This window comes from Sceloporus occidentalis, unplaced genomic scaffold (genome assembly GCF_023333645.1).
Source record: "Sceloporus occidentalis isolate IW3139 unplaced genomic scaffold, rSceOcc1.0.p SCAF_183, whole genome shotgun sequence".
Lineage (NCBI taxonomy): Eukaryota > Metazoa > Chordata > Lepidosauria > Squamata > Phrynosomatidae > Sceloporus > Sceloporus occidentalis.
The window spans coordinates 1,262,501-1,281,870 of record NW_028317163.1 but is presented as its reverse complement, the minus strand read 5'-3'; the positions used below and the strand labels follow the sequence as shown (position 1 = coordinate 1,281,870).

At 40.8% G+C, this 19,370-nt stretch overlaps 1 protein-coding gene across 1 annotated transcript in view; it reads left to right on the top strand.

Annotated features, from left to right (window-relative positions):
- Positions 1 to 651: 651 nt before the first annotated feature.
- LOC149278707 (leucine-rich repeats and immunoglobulin-like domains protein 1) overlaps positions 652 to 19,370 on the top strand; it is a 43,240-nt gene continuing 24,521 nt past the window's right edge. The window contains exon 1 of the mRNA XM_089501866.1: positions 652 to 842. Coding sequence (XP_089357992.1) covers positions 652 to 842 — 191 coding nt within the window. The remainder of the gene's footprint in view (positions 843 to 19,370) is intronic.

The window sequence follows — 19,370 nt, the reverse complement described above, 5'->3', positions numbered from 1 at the left end:
AGCCAATCAGAGGAAACTTTGCTTTCTGCGCTCCGGAGTTGGAACTGCTACAGTGTCCAGAGAGCAGAGCTGGGAGTCCGGGGATCTGCTGCCGGACCTGAGTGTGCGACTCCTGCTGCCGGACCTGAGTGTGCGACTCCTGCTGCCGGACCCGAGCGTCTCTCCTGCTACTGGAGCTGAGTGTGGAGCTGTGCCTTCTGCTGCTTGTGGAGTTTTGTGTGTTGGACCCCGTTTTTGTTGCCTTTTGGGCTGAGTATTGGGCTCAGGGAGCTTGTGTTTGCAGCCAGGGCTTACCTACTGCTTTATGTGCTTCTTACCAAGACATACAAATCTCTGCACCCCTTGGACCTGCTACTGGGACAAATCTACTCTGCAGGAACTGGACCTCTATGCTCTCCAGAACTGGACCTTCTGACTGCAGCACCCAGGACAACCCACAGCAGGACTGCTCTCTAGGATTGCCCCCACACAGAGCAGATCCATAGGGCTTCCTTGGACCTGATGACAATCACAGCAGCCCCCTGGAGGATTTCATCTCATGGGCTATGGAGACACCAGTAATATCTTCTGATCTGTAGATCATCAGCTCATTATTGGCTGCCACCTCCTTCATTAGCAGCTCCTGTTTGAGTCCTTTGTGGATTATAGAACATGCAGCCTTGGTTTGGAGGAAGATTATCTCTGATGGATTTCACCCTGATATTTTACTTGTTGATTGGATCTTGTCAAAGCTCAATTGCCCCATGTCCTTCCATCTGCACCTGCTCTGGGGACCTGGTGGACTGCAGTCACCAGGGACTGACACAGCTGCCCCCTGACCTCCCACCGTGGACAGTTCATCTGTAAGTTACCCTCAGAATTCTGTGATATGATCATATAAGCATAGTTATGTAGCTGTGTCTGTATATGTGTTTTATGCATGTGGTTTTACTTTTATACACATTTTTATACATGCTTCAAGCTATTCATATGCACATGGATTTGCTCACTTTATATTCCATTTTTATATTCAATTAATATTACAATTATTATTAAGATTTGTATGCATTGAACAGATTGGACATATATATATATATATATATATTTCCATTACCCCTACACCAGGTGTGGATTATCCAGACTGCTGCCAAGTAATCCTCAGAATACCCTTAAAGTATCATTATAATATAATAATATATTTTTAAACTTTCAATTTGGAATCATGGGAAACCAGATTTAAATTTCAAATGGTACTAATAGTTTTATTTTTTTTGTTATGGGATGTATTTCTAGCTGTAACTTTTTAATTTATTTATTTTTTTGTATGGGCCTGGATTTAGTCAATAATATTAAATCACGGTTTTGATATTTTTATTGTAAATTTGTGCTGTGAATGTTTAAACAGAACAGTAGCTGGAAATAAAGGTATTTATAGAACAGACTTCCACACATTATATATAATCACTTGTGGGAAGACAGATTTGAATAGTGAATATTTTTGGGACTTTCAAATTATTCTAGTTATTATTTTTTGTCTTTTAGATAATCTAACTATAAACACCTTTTTTTTTTTTTTTTTTTTTTTTTCGTTTTTACTTAAAATTTCTTAGGGAATTATATTTTCATTTTGTGGATCCAAATAATCCTAAAAAGATATGAACTGAAAATGCTTGAGTTCATATGGAATTTGGCTTAGCTGATTTGAAACCTAAAATTGATCAAAGACGCACAAAAGGGGAGTCTGGGGAGTTGTTTTAAAATGATTATTCTGGGTTGTAGATGACAGATCTTAATTTGTTTGGGGGGGGGGGGGGTGGACTACCGCCTGTCTCTTCACTATTTTGACACTGAAAGAATTAGCAGTCTGATTTTGACATTAAAAGGGTTAAGTTTTCTTTTAATCCAATGCAGAATTGCCAGTTATTAGGAACACATGTTTCAGGAAGAGCTATCCCAAATCTGTGATTTCTTTTCTTTTTTTTTTTTGGCATAAAATGAAAGTAAAATCTGGCTGAGGGTTATGAGAGCTGTGTGGGACATATGAGTGGAAAGTTGTTTTTTATTTATTTTTTTTACAGCTGTTGCGGGCTGTAAAATATCATAGTTATTCATGTCATTGAGCCAGATGCTTTATGAAGAAATGATTTCTGTTTGTTTCTTGGGTTCTGGATTATGCAAAAATGTAATTTAATTTTGAGCCTTTCATTATATTGTTAGTAAATCAAAGCTTTCAGTAGAAGCATATTTCAGATTTTTGTAATGGCCACAATGTAGATTTGTATGCTTTATTGCCCCACTTGTTACCCACACAGGTCTAGTGTTGGAACCGAAAGGCTTAAGATGCTGCGGCACCTCTTGGGGGGGGGTTGTTACTCCCCTCAGTCTTCATAAAGTTGATTGGCAGTCCTGCATCTGGCAAGGTTCTAGAGCAGCTGTTGGTTCCCCTGCCCTGGTTTCTGATCAAGATCTCCTGGTTTTTTTCAGGGCCCCAATAATTAAACTCTTAAGAAGCTCAAAAGCGCCCTCTGCTTTTTTTGATACAAGCTGAACTTTTTGCATTGTTACTTTGACCTGTTAAGTTATTAAATTGTGGTTAAAAAACACAACAACGTCATGGTTTAAGGGCCTTCTTGAATTGTCAAAAAATTCTAGTAGTGTGTTAGGAATATCTCATTTCCACCTTAACCTAAAAATCCATAAACATGACTGTTAATGTTACCACTAAAAGGGCTTTTCCACAAAAGCACTCATTTTTGGAAACTATTCATTTTTTTGGAATATTAAATAAATACATTTTGGACACTTAATAAAAACAGTTCCTTTCCATTTAGCCTCCACCAAATTAAAATCTATTTCCTAGAATTTTTAGAATTTAGTATTAACTTGGATATTTCAGCCTATATTTGACTCATTTTTATGGCTGTTTTAGAGTTTTATTTGGGAATCAATTTCACTTTTTTTAGCCCATTCCAAAACAAATAGCATTTCCTATACAACAAAAGGGAGACATTTATTTTAATCTGGTAAAAAAAAATGTATTTTAAAATAACAGTAAAAAAATAAACTGCTAGGGTATATTTGGCAGAAGAAATCTATTTACTAAAATGTGCTTATACCTGAACAAGTAGATTTTTAATAAAAAAAAAAAAAAAAAAAAGTATTTTAAAGGAAAAGAAATATAAAGGTGTGACAAACTTTCCTAAAGGAGCTTTGGAGTTTTTAAACAAGATTCTAAAACTGGCTTTTAGGACTTAAGTTCAATAAAATGAATTTATTACTTTAAGGCAAAAAGTAATGTTACGCATTTTGACAATTAACTTTATTAACTCCTCTGCCAGGTTCCTGGCTAGTGAGACTTTTCAGTGCGAAATATCTAATTTTTGTACGTCGAAAAAAAAGGAATAAAAAGAACATTCTCAGCCTCTTAAAACTTCCAATCTAATTTTACTTCCCAATAAATGGGGGAGGAAATGATTAAAACACATGATATTCAACCCCTCGCCCCTTTTTTTTACATTTCTCCAACGTACAGTGCATGCAATAAACACTTGTCAGATTTCTTTGCACCTCTCCATATCTCAGGCTCCTATAATTGGTTTTATTGCAGTATTATAGATTACTTTATGGAATCTTGTCTGCATTGATGGCTCCCACTTATAGAAATCAATAGCTGCCTGGTTTTAAATTAAATCGAATTTAGCGTAAATAAGGCAAAGACCCTCTGCGTGAGTTCTCTGGTGGGTTTTGCTTCATTTTTAATTGGCCGACTTAGTGGCTTTTTAAATGTTCATTTCCCCGTTTACCAAAATCAGCATGATTCCAGTGGTTTTGTTGTAATTGTAACGCAGGGACCTTTCTGGCCCAGGGTATCCCCATTCATTCACTCAGCAAGCAGGAAGCTAACTTTTAATTGTCGTTACTTAACCCTTCTTTGCACCAAGGGGGGGGGGGGACAGAATGCTTTGCATGCCCAGCTAGTGTTAGAAGGGGAAAAAAAGGAACAGTGACGTCTCAATCTCGTTAACTGATGTACTGTTTAAGTAGCTGAACCTTCTCCCAGCTCCCCGCGAATGCATGGCCATGAATGCATCATTTAAGATGAACTTTAAGACAAAAGGACCTGCGAAAAGATGAGGTTTAAGCTCATTTAAGGCTAGCGTATCAATAGTGTTGGCAATGTGCTCATTTTACAATTAAGTAGACTAAATATAGTATTAGACACCTAACTTGTTTGAGTTTCCATCTTAACTTGCTCCTCCCAGTATCGGCATAGTTATTCCTTCCCATTATGTTATCACCACGCCATTCTTAAGTTGCTGAGTGTTATCCGTTGGTCGAGGTAGCCTTTGTAGGGCCAGGAGAAAGGAGAGAAGTGCCACCTCCCATCTCCTCTAAGGTAAATAGTTATTGTTACACTAAACATTCAGACAGTTACACTGGTTAAACGGCACAAGTGATAAGTTCTTTTAAAAAAGTTACCATCCCCTTTAACTTGACTCGCTCTTTCTAACCTAAGTGTCGGAGGTTCGGGACAGGCTTTGGTGGTGCATGTCTGGATAGCCTTAGCAGCTGTTTATTGGTATGTAGATAAGGGAGGCGGAAAAAAACCCAGCAGGTTTATATTAGACTTCTGATCTGCTATTGACACTAATAATTGGAACGTTGTAGATTCTTATCTTTCAATGAGTGCCGCGTGTCTGTCAACACTTCAGTAAGTCAACAAAAATGAATGACACATTTGGGTGGTAGAGCACAATATAGATACTTTCCATCCCCGTTACATCAAATTTAAATAATCGGAGGTGTGTGGCTACGTCGCGTCCCACCTTCCCCCCCCAAGAAACACTTTCTTAAATGTTTGTCCTCAAGTGTTTTTTTCCATTCCCAGCTCCCTTTTAGTGAAAATTCACCATTTCTGACCAACCATTACCAACTCATCTATATTTTATAAAGCCCCTGGAAGCATTTCGGAAAACAGCAAATGTTCACATCTCTTTCCCAGTTTCGATGGCTGTGAATCCCACGCATTAATGTGTAATTTGTTTAACTACGAGTGATACACATGGATTTTTTTTTTCCATTAAAAACCCGTCCACCTTTTAAACACAGCTGTTGCAAGCCCCAAACTAACAGCCCCTCCGTGCTTAAATTAATATTGCATGCCGTTTAAGTGTGAAAAAAAAAAGCTAATTGGCCTCAGGGCCTACTAAAAAATTAATATATATATTCCTTTCCTCTTTTGACCTTGGCCAAATCTGGATTTTATTGCATTTATTTCAAGAAACAGTGGAGCAGGTTAGGAATTTGGAACTGAGATTTGTGAGGTCATTTACTGTTTGCCAGTCTTAACGGTAAGGCCATGTTCATCGAGGCGGCGGGTGATTTGTTGTCTTTTTTAAAAATTCCTGCTGTGATTATTTTTTTAGTATTTGGGTATGGAAAAATATGTAGCATTTACAAGCCGTTATAAGATGCACTTCCCTGCCTGTACTCTAGAGGCGCTGTTTGCCAACACTGTATGGGAAGTATCGCCAAGAAATTATATTCCCGTTAGATCGCAAAATAAACAACATTTTTTATCTTTTCACCCTTAAATTTCCCTTTGTCTATTCTTAGATCTGTGTTCATCATATTTCAACCCATACTGCGCTCAGAGAAAGGAGATACCTCAGTACTCACTCACTTCATTTATTTGTATTGTGACACATTAGTACCCCCCCCCAAAAAAAAACATTGCATTATCAGGGATCTTAAAAAAAAAAAAAAAAAAAAAAAAAAAAAAAGCAATTAAGACGCAGAACCTTTAAGGCTGTGGGACTGATGTATGGACAGTAATTTATATGATTAGTGGATTTTTCAGGTTGGCAGTTATAAAAAATGTTAATCGGTGGCCCCTACAGACCTACCAAAAATTCCATATATTTCAAAGTCAAAGAACCATAAAATAAACTGCAGGACCTCTCTACGCCACGCTCTCCTCCTTCCACCTACGGCCAACATCTGGACACGCAGTCACCGCTCGGCGCGTTCCCTCAGACGTCCCATTGTCCGCCCTTTGTACGCCACATGTGAATTTCACTTGTCAAAACACCCTTCTGTAGGTTTGATGAAGCGTTTGCTTGTAATCGAGGGGAAACGAGGTCTTGATTCCTCTTTGGAATGAACAAGGGAAGTGGATTTGTGTCATAGCGCCTGATCCAGACTTCTAAGGTTTCTCCTGACGTTGGCCCAAATGCACAGATCAGGGGTGTGCAGCTGCAGATTACGTGTCGTGGACAACGCGGCCCTCAGGTTCTCTGGCCACGGAACCTTTGCCATTTTATTAAATCATCGTTACTGAAAGTTGTTTGGATGCGTTCACATAAAGCTACGCGTCCCGGAACCCAAATAATATATTCCTAAACTTTTTGAGGGAACTTGGCCAAATCAGATGACGCCCTCATTATTACTGTATTATATATCTATATATACAGTATATAATTGTCTGAATTAAAGTGAGACTGATGAAGTTTAGACAGAGACAGCAGGACATATCACAATTCTGAAAAGTTGCAAGATAATTATTTAATTATTATTATTTTTGTCTTACTAATTATGTAGTTAATTTAATTTAAAGCATATGATAGCTGAGCGGTCTCTTTAAATTTACATAAATGTGTGCAGAACCCCCCCCATATACATTTATACATTTGCCCCCTCCCCTCCAATTTTCTTTAATATACCTCATTTATATACATTCACAAAATGTGAAAATCTGGCAAAAATCTTAACATTCTTTAATGGTTTCCCTCGGAATTAAGAAGGATGTCCACACTGTTCAAGTAAAGTATGGAAAAAAAAAAAAAAAAAAGTATATACAGACTCACAAAAAAGATTGAAAAATAGTAACTAATTCAATAATTCAATAGTAACTAAATTCAAAGCAGTGTTTGATGATCCAATTTTTATATATAAAAAAGTAACATTTGAGGCAGAGTATTTTTATGTAAAAATATAGATGTTTATTATTTTCTATCATTTCTTTTTAGATTGTTTTTTTTTTTTTTTTTTTTTTTTTAATATTTCACATAAAAGAAGTCCACTTTGCCAGGGATTCTATGAAACGGCCAGGCATTCTGCGCATTGACCGTCTCCTCCGCTTGTGACGCATAAGCTTTCCAGATGCCTTGCCTTAACGCGTCTCTGAATTTTCTAATTAACTCACGTGATTTAGCATTTAGGCAAACGGCATAAATCCGCGACTGTAATTTAGACAATAAAATTCTGCAGACCCCCTGGTGAGTAGGTAGCAGTAGATCATATTTATAATGCATTCAAAACTTTTTTTTTTTTTTTTTATTGTATACATTTGCACACCTGGTGTGTGAGCATGAAAAACAACCAAGTTATCCACCAGGTGCACCATTTTTAAACATTAAAAACCACAGGGATCAAATTATTGTTAGTTTTCTTGTAAATCGGTGGGAAGTACGCAGTGTTTATTGTGAAGTTTTGTGTATCTCAGTTTCTCTGGGCTTTAGTTCCGATTTCCATAAAGAAATTCTGTGATTCTCAGGGTGTTAATCTGAGTTACTTACGGGTTTTGATTCACTGCTCTTTTCGTGATAAAAAAAAAATGCATCAAAACAAAAGAGCGGATTACGATTTTTTGTTTGTTTTGTGCATTTTTTTCTTCTCAGCAGGACTTGTTGCATCAGACGTTGAAGAGTCCGGACGTCGAAGAGTTAAGATTCTATGAGGTCATGAATGTTGGAGATACGTGTGTTTATTATAATTTGGCTTCGTACTTTTTTGGCTGCCAAGTCATGGACAAAAATATCTCTCGCAGGACTCTTAGACACTTGTGATGGTTCAGTGAAGCTATCTGGGTGGGCAGAGACAGGAAGTCTTTCCATCTCTTTAAAATACCATCATTGTCCTCCAGAACTGGTAATGTTTTCGTTATCTGCTGCTGCTGCTGCAAAAAAAGTGACGTTTTTGACGCAACCATTTTCTCTTTCTTCCTTGGAAAAGTCTTCTGATCGCACAAACACAACAGAATTTGCACAAAATTGAATTTGCCCGTTAAACTTGGACGTAAATCGTAAAGTAAAGTTTCCGTTTCTGTATTTTCACTTTTCACCCTGGATTAATTCCAAACGACTGGTAATCCCCAAATTGTATTTATTGTAATTAATAACCGAAGCTCCCATCATCTATTTTGCTTGGCTTTTTCCATGATGTGGTAGTATAAATACTACCGCACACCGTGTTTCTTTAAGGCGCACAACCCAAAGAAGACGGCTTTAAAAAAAAAACCCCAAAAAAACCTTGATGGTCGTAAATGGATTTGGATGGTGTCCCGTTCCTGAAGGGTTCGTGGTCCTGGTCGGTGAGAATTGATGATGGGTCTTTTGTTTTCTGCATCAATTTTTACATAAAAGAGACAAAATCTGAAATCTGCACAACACAACGCAATTTCATGCTCGAAGGGTCCTCGGCAGGAGCTGGCAGTGCGGCCGACTTTCTGATGAGGTTCTTTTATACTTCAAGAAACTGCCCCCTTCATCTTTTGGTTCCATTTCAGACAAGACATTGATGGGTCAATTTACATATCTATGGCTCTGAGGACAGGGGACATCGAAATTGAGTGACGTTCATTCATAGCACTTCTTGCTTTCATGGAAAACCAGTTGGGATAATCAACCACCACCACTCCCCTTATTGCGTACTGCAACTCTAATCATTCTAGGCTAGCGTAATGGCTTCAACGGGCAGCATTTGAGGGCTTTCCTGTTGGAGAGAGACTGACTTGGAACAATCAACATGCACCTTGAAGATCTTTGTTCTTCCAAACAGTCTGATGGACAACTTGTTTTGATCGAAAGTTTTAATGGTGTCAAAGTTGAAATGAACACTTCATATTAACTGGTGGATCTGGCCTTTCTCCAAGCAACAAGGATCTATGGAAGTTCGACTCAACTTTTTTGATTTTGTACAGCTGGAGAGTTCCAAAATATTTTGCAAATAGAATTTAAAGACTAAAACAGTAGTAACTTCTGCTAAATTGTCATCACAAATCTAAAACAAATGGGTCTATTAAGTAGTCATGCCCAAAGCTTTGCCAACACCAGGACCTAAGGATTCATGGTTCCTATAACCGATACTTTTTTTGTCTATTAAATATAGAATCCTAAAAGGTTTAGCCCATTCTGGGCTTTTAAGAAAAGCTCTTGCATGAGTTAACCCATTAATTTACCCTTTGATGCTGTGCTGAGATACTTCCAAAGTAGTACAGGGTCGATCAGCTTGAATAATTAGCCAACCTCCGCTTTCACATTAAACAATGACATTGTAAACAGCACAGGAGATGATCATAGACCTTATCGAATAGTTTGGTAGATGTTGTGTTGAGACATCAAGAAGCTGGAACCTCATGCCGTTTTTTTTTGTGCTGCTGTTTTGAAATTTTTTATGGTCTACGGCCTCCAAAATTCCACGTGGTGTTTACAGCAAGCAGTGTTTTTGGTTTCTGAACACAAAGCTCTTAGCGTTTTTTGCCCCTACTTGTCCGAGTGGCTAATGTCAACTTTTGAGTTTATTGGAGCATGGGACGCTTTCTTTTGAAGGAAAGTCCTTTTGTTTCTCGTGAATTTTTGATTCATGCTTTAGAGAAATCCAAGTGAAGAAAAATTATCTGTCACGCATTTAAATAAAACAAATAAGTTCACTTCCGAGCACCGAAGAAGAATTTCTTTATAATGCGAAAAAGGGCGCATAGCATTCAGCTTACATCACTACACGCAGACCTGCAGAGGCGAAGATCTATGCTGTCATTTGGAGAGTATAGAAAATCTATTTACGGTCACTTTTTTCAAAAAGATTCTGCTTTTCATCAATACCCTATTGATAAAAAAAAAATAAAAAATCCCAGTGTTTCCATTAACTGATGCATAATCTACCGGTTCCCTGATCAATGTTTCTGTGCAAAACACTCAACAGAACCACTTGATTCCCTCTTGGCCTTATGGCTTGACCCCGTTGGACAGCTGTCATTTTGAACTTGACTGCTGTTGAGTTGATCATCAAGTATGAATCGGTGGATAAGTCTGTCCAGAAGTCTATTAGTTGAAGCGATGGTTGAGTTGGGTAATCCTTTTGAGTTCTTGATCCACTTGCCTCCTACAGAGAGGTCAAGTTAATGTTGTCGCGTCTGGACTGCTAACTCTACTGAAGCTGAACTTCTATGAAGTTCCTATGTTTTTTCTATTAACTAAGGTGCTCAGTTGTGGCCAACTTGGTCACCTTGGCCAGAAAAATTCTCTCCACTACTCTACTCAACTACTTTGATGCTATATTTTCCCTTCAGTGGGAAAATACCAGCGGAAAAGGGTCAATGAGAGGAAAGGAGCTAGGAAAGAAACAACTTCTTCTCATTGAATCAGAAGATAGTTCGTAGGTTACGGATTCTTTAGGTGTGCGAGCATCGGGTTAGGAAAGGGAAATAATCCAGCTAATGCAAAATGATGTCAGGCACATGCCAAAGTGAAACTACATTCAAATTCGAGAATTCAAGAAAAAGAGGAAAACTTTAAGTTAAAACAGCCTTCTAAAGGTGTCGTAACTACTTTTCTCTATCTGGGCCCCCTTTAAACTTGAAGGATCAGAAGTCTAAAAAGGTCTAATTATTTATTTAACTTTCACGGTTGAGTAATTCTCGAGGTACCCAATAAAAATCCCACGAGGGTGAAGGGCATGGGTATCATCAACGGTTAATAGGCAAACTTGACCTTTGAAATGGAGATTTGGTCTAAAAACCACACTTTTATTGTTAACCCTAACCCCAGCGACCGACACAAATCCATCTGTAACCACGTTTGACTTATTTTTATTCCACGTCAGCCAATCGACCAACATTTTGTCATCAAAAAACACGTCAAGTCGGGAATTATTTTTAAAAAGATCTGCTGACGGCCAATAACCCCCCCCCCCCCCCCCCGTTTCTGAGATTGTAGAAAAGGACATCAAAGTGTCGGAAGCAGCGGTGCCAGACGCCTCCGAGTTATTGTTAGAGGAATTTCAAATATAATTGAAAACATACCTAAGTGCGCGGCCGACTCGGGGCCCGGAGCTGACTCTTTTGGGACGGATCATTGAAAGCTTGTCTCGCTCGGGGCCCGATACTACGAGTTGGTCGTGAGAGATGAGTCATCTGTGAATTCCGTGCATCTGGTAAAAGTTTGCATATCTGGAAAATGCATAATTTTAACAAAAAAAAAAAAAAGAAGAAGAAGGAATTGCATTGCAGCAGAAGGCAATCTGAAATTCGGCGGTACATATTTTTCTAATAAACGTAAAACCTTGGAACCTGTTTGGATTAAAGGAATTTTGCGCATGCGAATGAATGGCTTCAGGATCCGCCGCGTGCTTTCACAGGGGGGCGTTAAAGGCCCCCCGTTTTATCTGAAAAACCACGATTTAGCAATAATCACCCCAATCTAGAGCAAATTCATTTTTAATTTTTTTAACAAACCACAAATTGCTCAGCGGGGGGATTGGAAGTCCCAAACTTCCAGCTTTCGTGGAAATTTATTCTTTTCCTTTCTTCCATTCTTCCGAGCGAGACACGGAGTGACCATACCTGGGAACTCTCAGGGCATGACCTTGAGTCCCAATCTCAGGCTTAAGGGGCAGATTCTTCAGGTCACGCAGTCTGACTCCTTCCTATTCTCTCTCCGCTGTGATCATATATAAGAGTCCCAGGCGGTGCTTTTGCTCCCAGTATATTATGGTTGATATCCCTGCTTGAATGCAGGTGACTCAATCTTCTTTAAATAAAGGCAAGTCAAGGTTTCCATGACGACCGGTATTCAAGCCCTTTGGTTAAAACATTTTGATGAGTCGCTACATAGAATCTTCACATTGGGTTATTTAAAGGGTTAATATTTCAAAAATCTGAGGATCCACTGATTTAGAAAGTTCCAGGTATACCAGTGACCCCCCCCCCCCATAGAACTTATTGGGCAGACTCCCCCAATCCTAAAATTTCGAATTCATGCGATTTTATTGTTTTTACGATCATTTTCCTCCTTTTCAGAAGGAATTCGCTTCGAATCAAAGTGTTTTCTTTGGGAGTCTTTGATACTTTTTTTTTTTTTGCAACATTTTTGGTGCAAAACAAAACCGTAGTTTTTTTATTTTTTTATTTAATGCGTTACATTTTTCCAAATAAACTTTTTTTTAACGCGCCGATGGCGTATTAATGACCGGCCAGCCAGGACGGCGTTTGCCAAAACCCGGCAAAGCCAACGAGCCAACAATATCAGCTTGAACTTTGCACTTGGAAAGTGTGAAGTGATGTCGGTGAAAGGAGTTTATTGCACGAGTGCAACTCGGCGGCCGCCTTTGATGCATGAATTTTAACCTCAATAAAACAAAAAAGTATAATAATTCACCCTCCGGGGGGGGGGGGGTTGGGGGGTCTTGGTGAATTCCCGATGGAAACCCAACCCGAGCTCTCAAAACCAACTAAACCCTCAATCTGTTTGCTGGAAAAGTTTTAGGATCAGGTAGCATTTTAGCCATACCTGGGATATATAGAAAACTTCCGATTGGTGCATTTGCTCCCAGGGTGTTATAGCTGATATCCTTGCTTGAATGCAGGTGACTCATCCTTGAGGACGATGAGAAGGGTTAATACGTAAACTGTCTCAGGGTCCGCTCCTTTAGAAGGATTTTAATGTATCCAGTTCAGAATCACGGAGATTCTATGTTGCAACTCATCACTTATAAGGGTGACTGAGTCACCTATGTTCAAGCAGGGATCTCCATTATAAAACATGGAGGAGTCAATTAGAAACATAGAACCTGCTGGCAGATCGGCCCCATTCGGCCCCCGACTAGTCTCCCCGTTTCTCCTGCTGTAAAGACTCAAACCTTAATCAGTCGCTGGTCTCGTCTTAGATTCAGGAGCCGTATGTCTATCCCATGCGTGTTTAATACCCTCGCTGTATTACCCGCTACCACTTCTGCTGGGAGGCTGTTGCACTGATCTACCACCCTCTTAGTAAAGTTGTCTACGATAAGGGTACAGCGACTTTTTATTTAACTGCTAAACTTACAGAAAAACATTCTACAGATGAGCAATAAATAAAAAATATATTGTTTTGCTTTGTTTTTATTCCTTCTATAGGCGGAAGACCCCTTCTGTAAAAGCGATATTTGGCAAAAGCAGGAAGCCGTTTACGTTTTTTGTCGTTAAATCTGGAAATTCCATTCCCGGCGTCCGAAGCCGCTTCTATCGGGGCCTTTCTTGGAAACAGGACGGGCTCTTGTGCAGATCGTTTGCATTAAAAACGTTAACTCTTTACTACCACAAAGGTTTTCAGATACATTAAATGTTCTAACAGGGTCCTCCTAACGGTTTCCGTAAGTTGTTATGTGATGCGGCATTTGTTATGTGCTGTTTAGCTATTGTACAGCGCTGCGGTATATGATGCCGCTTTATAAAGCAATCGGTAATAATTAGGATCATAGAACCTGCCAGCTTCTCAGCTCCATCGCTGTAGAGACTCAAACCTTAATCAGTCGTTGGTCTCGTCTTAGATTCAGGAGCCGTATGTCTATCCCGTGCATGTTTAAATTCTCTACCACTTCTGCTGGGAGGCTGTTCCACTTATCTACCACCCTTTTGTGATTACTTTATAGCTGTGTTTGGTTGTTTTTTGCTTCCCGGATATTCTCATGTGGTCTTGTCTCGGAAGCCATAAAGTTGTGGCAGAAGTGTGGTTACTCAGGACGGGTTTAGGTGCGAAGTGTCTGGCGGGGATGTCTGTCGGCAGGCAAACGGGGGAGGGAAATTCAAACTGAATTTAGCGGCAAGTGAGGGTTTGAGCAATCCTGGGAGACGTCATTGGATTTTTCCTCTGTAATGTGATATGAAGCTGAGGTCGTGTTTGCTGTGACATCAGAGCTGAAGTGCGAATAATTTCATAACGAGAACGTGTAGGGATATTTTAATTAATTCTGCTGTTTTCAAAAGACCAAGAGGATTATTGAAATGTTTGCTCTTCTGAGTAGGAAGCTGCTTTACGATGTTAGTGAAAATTACTTCCCCCTATCCGTCAGAAAACACTTGCCTTGATAATCCATACATACACACACACATACACATACACACACACACATACATACATACATACATACATACACACACACATACACATACACACACACACACACATACATACATACATACATACATACATACATACACACATACACACGCACACATACACACATGGATACATACACACTCAACACACACACACATACACGCACACACACACACACACACACGCACACGGATACACGCACACATACACACACACATACACACACACACGGATACATACACACTCAACCGTTGGGGTCACTTTCCTTGTTTTCAAAAGAAAAGCCAATTTTGTCCATTAAAATAACATGAAATGGATCAGAAACCCAGACGGGGTTAATGTAAATGACTATTGTAGCTGAAATCTCTTCATAGGGGTACAGAGACCCTTTATCACTCCCATCACTCCTGTGTTCCAGTGGCCCTTTATCACTCCCATCACTCCTGTGTTCCAGTGGCCCTTTATCACTCCCATCACTCCTGTGTTCCAATGGCCCTTCATCACTCCCATCACTCCTGTGTTCTAATGGCCCTTTATCACTCCCATCACTCCTGTGTTCCAGTGGCCCTTCATCACTCCCATCACTCCTGTGTTCCAATGGCCCTTCATCACTCCCATCACTCCTGTGTTCTAATGGCCCTTTATCACTCCCATCACTCCTGTGTTCCAATGGCTCTTTATCACTCCCATCACTCCTGTGTCCCAATGGCCCTTTATCACTCCCATCACTCCTGTGATCCAATGGCCCTTTATCACTCCCATCACGCCTGTGTTCCAATGGCCCTTTATCACTCCCATCACTCCTGTGTTCCAATGGCCCTTTATCACTCCCATCACTCCTATGTTCCAAGGGCCCTTTATCACTCCCATCACTCCTGTGTTCCAATGGCCCTTTATCACTCCCATCACTCCTGTGTTCCAATGGCCCTTTATCACTCCCATCACTCCTATGTTCCAAGGGCCCTTTATCACTCCCATCACTCCTGTGTTCCAATGGCCCTTTATCACTCCCATCACTCCTGTGATCCAATGGCCCTTTATCACTCCCATCACTCCTGTGTTCCAGTGGCATGTTGTGTTCGCTGATCCAAGTTCAAGTTTAAAAGTCTAATTGATGTAATTATGTTACAGCCAGAAATTTTCTTGTTTTCCATGTAAACAGTGACCCCAAACCATAGAACATTAGGGTGTGTATAATGACATTACGGCAGAATCAAGACTATGCGGGGCAAAACAGGACAGTTAGGAGGCACGCATCAGTCACCTGCATATTATAATGCAAAAGTTTTCAAATTGAAACATTGTTGCAACCGGCAAATAAATAAATCAACGTATATATTTGGCTTCATTCCCCTTTAAGCCCCTCGTTCCTGCACATTAATCCTCGATAAAAAAAGCAGAAATTAAACAGTGTTTATTGATTTTATTCCGCCCCGTGCACAGCCGGGTTATTTACCTGTCTGAGATATGTGGAAGTCGTAGGTGTTGATCGGATAGTTAAATCAAGATGAAAAGAGCGGAAAGGAGAAAAAAAGAAAGGAGCGATAACGCCATTGTGTTCTGGTTGCAACGACAAATCCTCCGACCGGGGTGTATCGGCCGAGGTTTGCGCAGCACGGCCTTAGATAAATATTGACACCGCAAGCCACAATTTGTCCTACGCCCTTGGAAATAAAGGCTCTCTTCAGAGACTTCCCTCTCGCCTGAAAGACCCTGACAGTTTTGCACGGGCGAGGCGAGCGCTGTGTATACTGCCTGTGACTGTGCGCAGTGACTCGGGACACTGAGCAGGTGTCGCTCGGCCTTTTGTTTCGCTCTCCCACGGAGACTGTAATGATCACAGAATTCCGCACGCTTCCTCTGGGGCGAGATCCCCGGCTGTTTGACCCACGGCTTTTGCTTGTTGCGACACGATGGAAGCCCCGCTTGAAGCAACCAATCGGTGGCGGGAAGGCACTCCGCATATTCTGCCCCAGGGTGGCAGGTCCCGGGGGGGGGGGGCGGCTGTCCCCTTCCGCAAAACCGGTGGGCTTATCGGCCCTACAGTTTCGCGCTACAAGCAATAGAGACTTTACAGGGGCTCTTAACCCAATCCCAATACATATTTGGGGTAAATAAGGGTGGGGGATGGGTGATATCCATACTAGGGAACTGGTTCCCTGGCGTCGGCAGGCAGTCCCGCTGACGGCAGTTGGCGCCACGCTCACGCTGTGGGCAGGCGTCGGTGGGAAGGAAGAGACCATTGTCAGAAGTGGGAGGGGAGTGGGCCGTCACCGCGGTGACCCGGAGACCCAGAGGAGCCGAGCTTCACCCCGGCGTCTCCCGGTTATGGTGATTGCTTGATGTAGGGCAAGAGTATTTTAAGGGAAGCTCTTATTCAAACCCACTCTCCCCCGCAACATTATTGGATTATATTTTGATGACCTTGGAACGACCTTGGAAGGAGGTGCTTTCATTATGATTAAGAACGTTGCATTGTATATCCTACCTAAATCCTTTGCTTACGGGATAAAGATGTTTAGACCTCCTTAGATGAAGATATGATGCAATTAGTTGTAACACTTCTGATAACGCCGGTCCCCGCGGTATCTTCTAACCGTGACCTTGAAGGTATCGGCTTCATCCGTCGATTGCGACTCAGATAAAGGAAGTCCTGCTCTCCTGGGCTGAGGATCTTAGATTTCATCGAGAACGTCTTCCTAAAAACCACAATGCTAGCGAATAAGCTCCGTTGCCTTTTAACCGGCAATCAGCGGGCTCCTGAGTGCCTATCCGGGCCCCGTAGGCGCCGGCGTCTTTAGTCTACAGACTAACAGGGAATCAAAGGCTTCGCACCAATTGTTGTCAAACACGCGCCTGATATAAACAAGTCTATACGATACTGTACATCGTAACCAGCCCATAATGTTATTACCTTCCCAATTCCGAGTGTCGCAGTGCATGATGGGAGCAGAACATTAGAAAACGTTAACCAAAAATATCTGGAATAATATCTAAAAATGGAAGATCCAATTATTTCTTTGAAACAAATTGAAAATAGAGTTAAACAAAATATATATAACACGCTATGTACGTACTTTCCTATACATTCATTAGCTGATGTTATGGATACAACATTTTTATGTTTTTAGGAAAAAAAAAACTATTTTATATCAACCAGATAACCCCTGATTTAAAGAAGATTTGTCTTTCCTTAAAGCCGGACGTTGAATAAAATCCATGTTATGATGTTTACAGGTTAACTCAAACAATACATGTATGTCTGACAGCCGGCACACACGCTTACCACAGGAGCAGTCGTTATCAGGATCTGCATCTCCCTTATGGTTAAAGTTGCTGATTGTTTTCGATTGGCTCCGGCAGCCTCGTGAAGGGAGAGAACATCAGGACAGCAAACTGATCGAATATCTTTGTTGTGTCGGCTTTTGCCACCGATTTTTAGCTTGTTAACCCTTTAAATGTTAGTCTCCATATTACCTTGACCGCGCAGCAAATGTTCCAAGCTGTAGGTATTTTGATGAATAAATGTAGTTCTGCGAAGCTATGACATCGATAAACGGTTCATGTCATTCATAATGAGAGAGAAAAGTCTGAGCGCAGATAATCTACTTTTAGGATTGGTCTCATGCGCTATATTTACCTCCCCTCCCTTATTGAGCCAACTCATATGTTTTACATTTTACAACCAAATTATCGTAATAAACCATGCATGCCACCATGAGACACGACTAATAGAAAAAAGCAGTTCAGAATGTTTAATTTGACAATTAAAAAGCCATTTGTGATTTTGCCATAATTTGCCTCAGTATTGCCTTTTATGGGCATCTGGATTAAGGAAAAAAAAAGAGACATATGGATGTGTAGTAAGCAGGATAATGGTGTCCCTGACGACGTAGAAAAAAAACTAAGCGGTTTGGTGACTGACTTAAATGAACAGAATGTGATGTAAAAAATGAAAAAAAAAATATACGATTCCGGAGTGTTTAAGGATTTCGGATCTAATCTGCTTCCCGATAAAAAGATGTTGAAGTCCAGAGACGTTTAAGTTTATTTGTGAAATGGATAATTGGCTACAGCCACATCGTGTGATTATTGTGAAGCCAGCTACGAGATAAAGTTTGGTCAGGTAACTGCGGGATGTCATACCTGCCATGTGTCCCTCTTTAGGAGGATCAGTCTTTCTTTAGGAACCTAATGCCTCTGTCCTTATGCCCCCTTGTGCGAGTTCAAATATCTTATTCTAAAGTGTTGACGGCGGAACAGAGGGACTTCCCAGGTGATGAGCACAGGTGCATCAGTCAACGTTTGACTTTTAAACCCGCGTTGATGTAATCACAGTTAGGTGAATCTGAGGACCAGAGTTGAGGAGCTTCATAGCGTTTCCCATGGCGCTTGCCTGGTCTGTCCGCTGACAGTAAACCTTCTTGGCCGGTGTCACAGAACCTTGCTAGTGATTTTGGTTCTGTATCTACCAGTTTAACCCAGCGCAAACCCTTGTAGTCGAATGATCTCTGATGTCCTTTGCTTCTGACTCTCTGACTTTCCAAGGATCGGAGTCCTTCTTTTCGACCTTTTCTGCGAACGAGAAGCTTAAGACCTACACTTGGCCGGTCTGTGCGCCGACAGTAAATCTTCTTGGCCGGTGTCACAGAACCTTGTTAATGATTTTGGTTCTGAATCCACCAGTTTCAGCCAGCTCAAACCCTTGTAGTCGAAAGTTCTCTGATGTCCTTTGCTTCTGACTCTCTGACCTTCAAAGGACCAGAGTCCTTCTTTTTTTGACCTTTCCTGTGAGCGAGAAGCTGTACACCGTTCTCGTATATAAACCTAGTGTTATCAGACGGTATTATGCTTGATTTAGAATGTCATGTGCATGTTTTATTTATCCGTGAAGATCTTCCCCTGCAGTTTAAATCACTAGTGACACGTTAAATATAACCTTATTATGTGGTTAACCGGTAATGCAATCTCCGAAGACAAATTGCATTTTTCGTTATTGTTCTTGTTATCGAACAGAGCTGTGCTTTTGAATACACTGTCAACCCGAATTTCTCATGACTCCCATTTACAAGGATATCTCGAGGCCGACGTTAACAGACATTAAATGCTTCTCGGGGAGGCCGGGGGATAACACACAGGCCCCATCTACTTTGGTTTTTAATATCCATGTTATGGATCTCCCCCCCCCCCCACACTTAAATCAAATCACAGCCTTAGCACAGGGATCATTACAAAAGA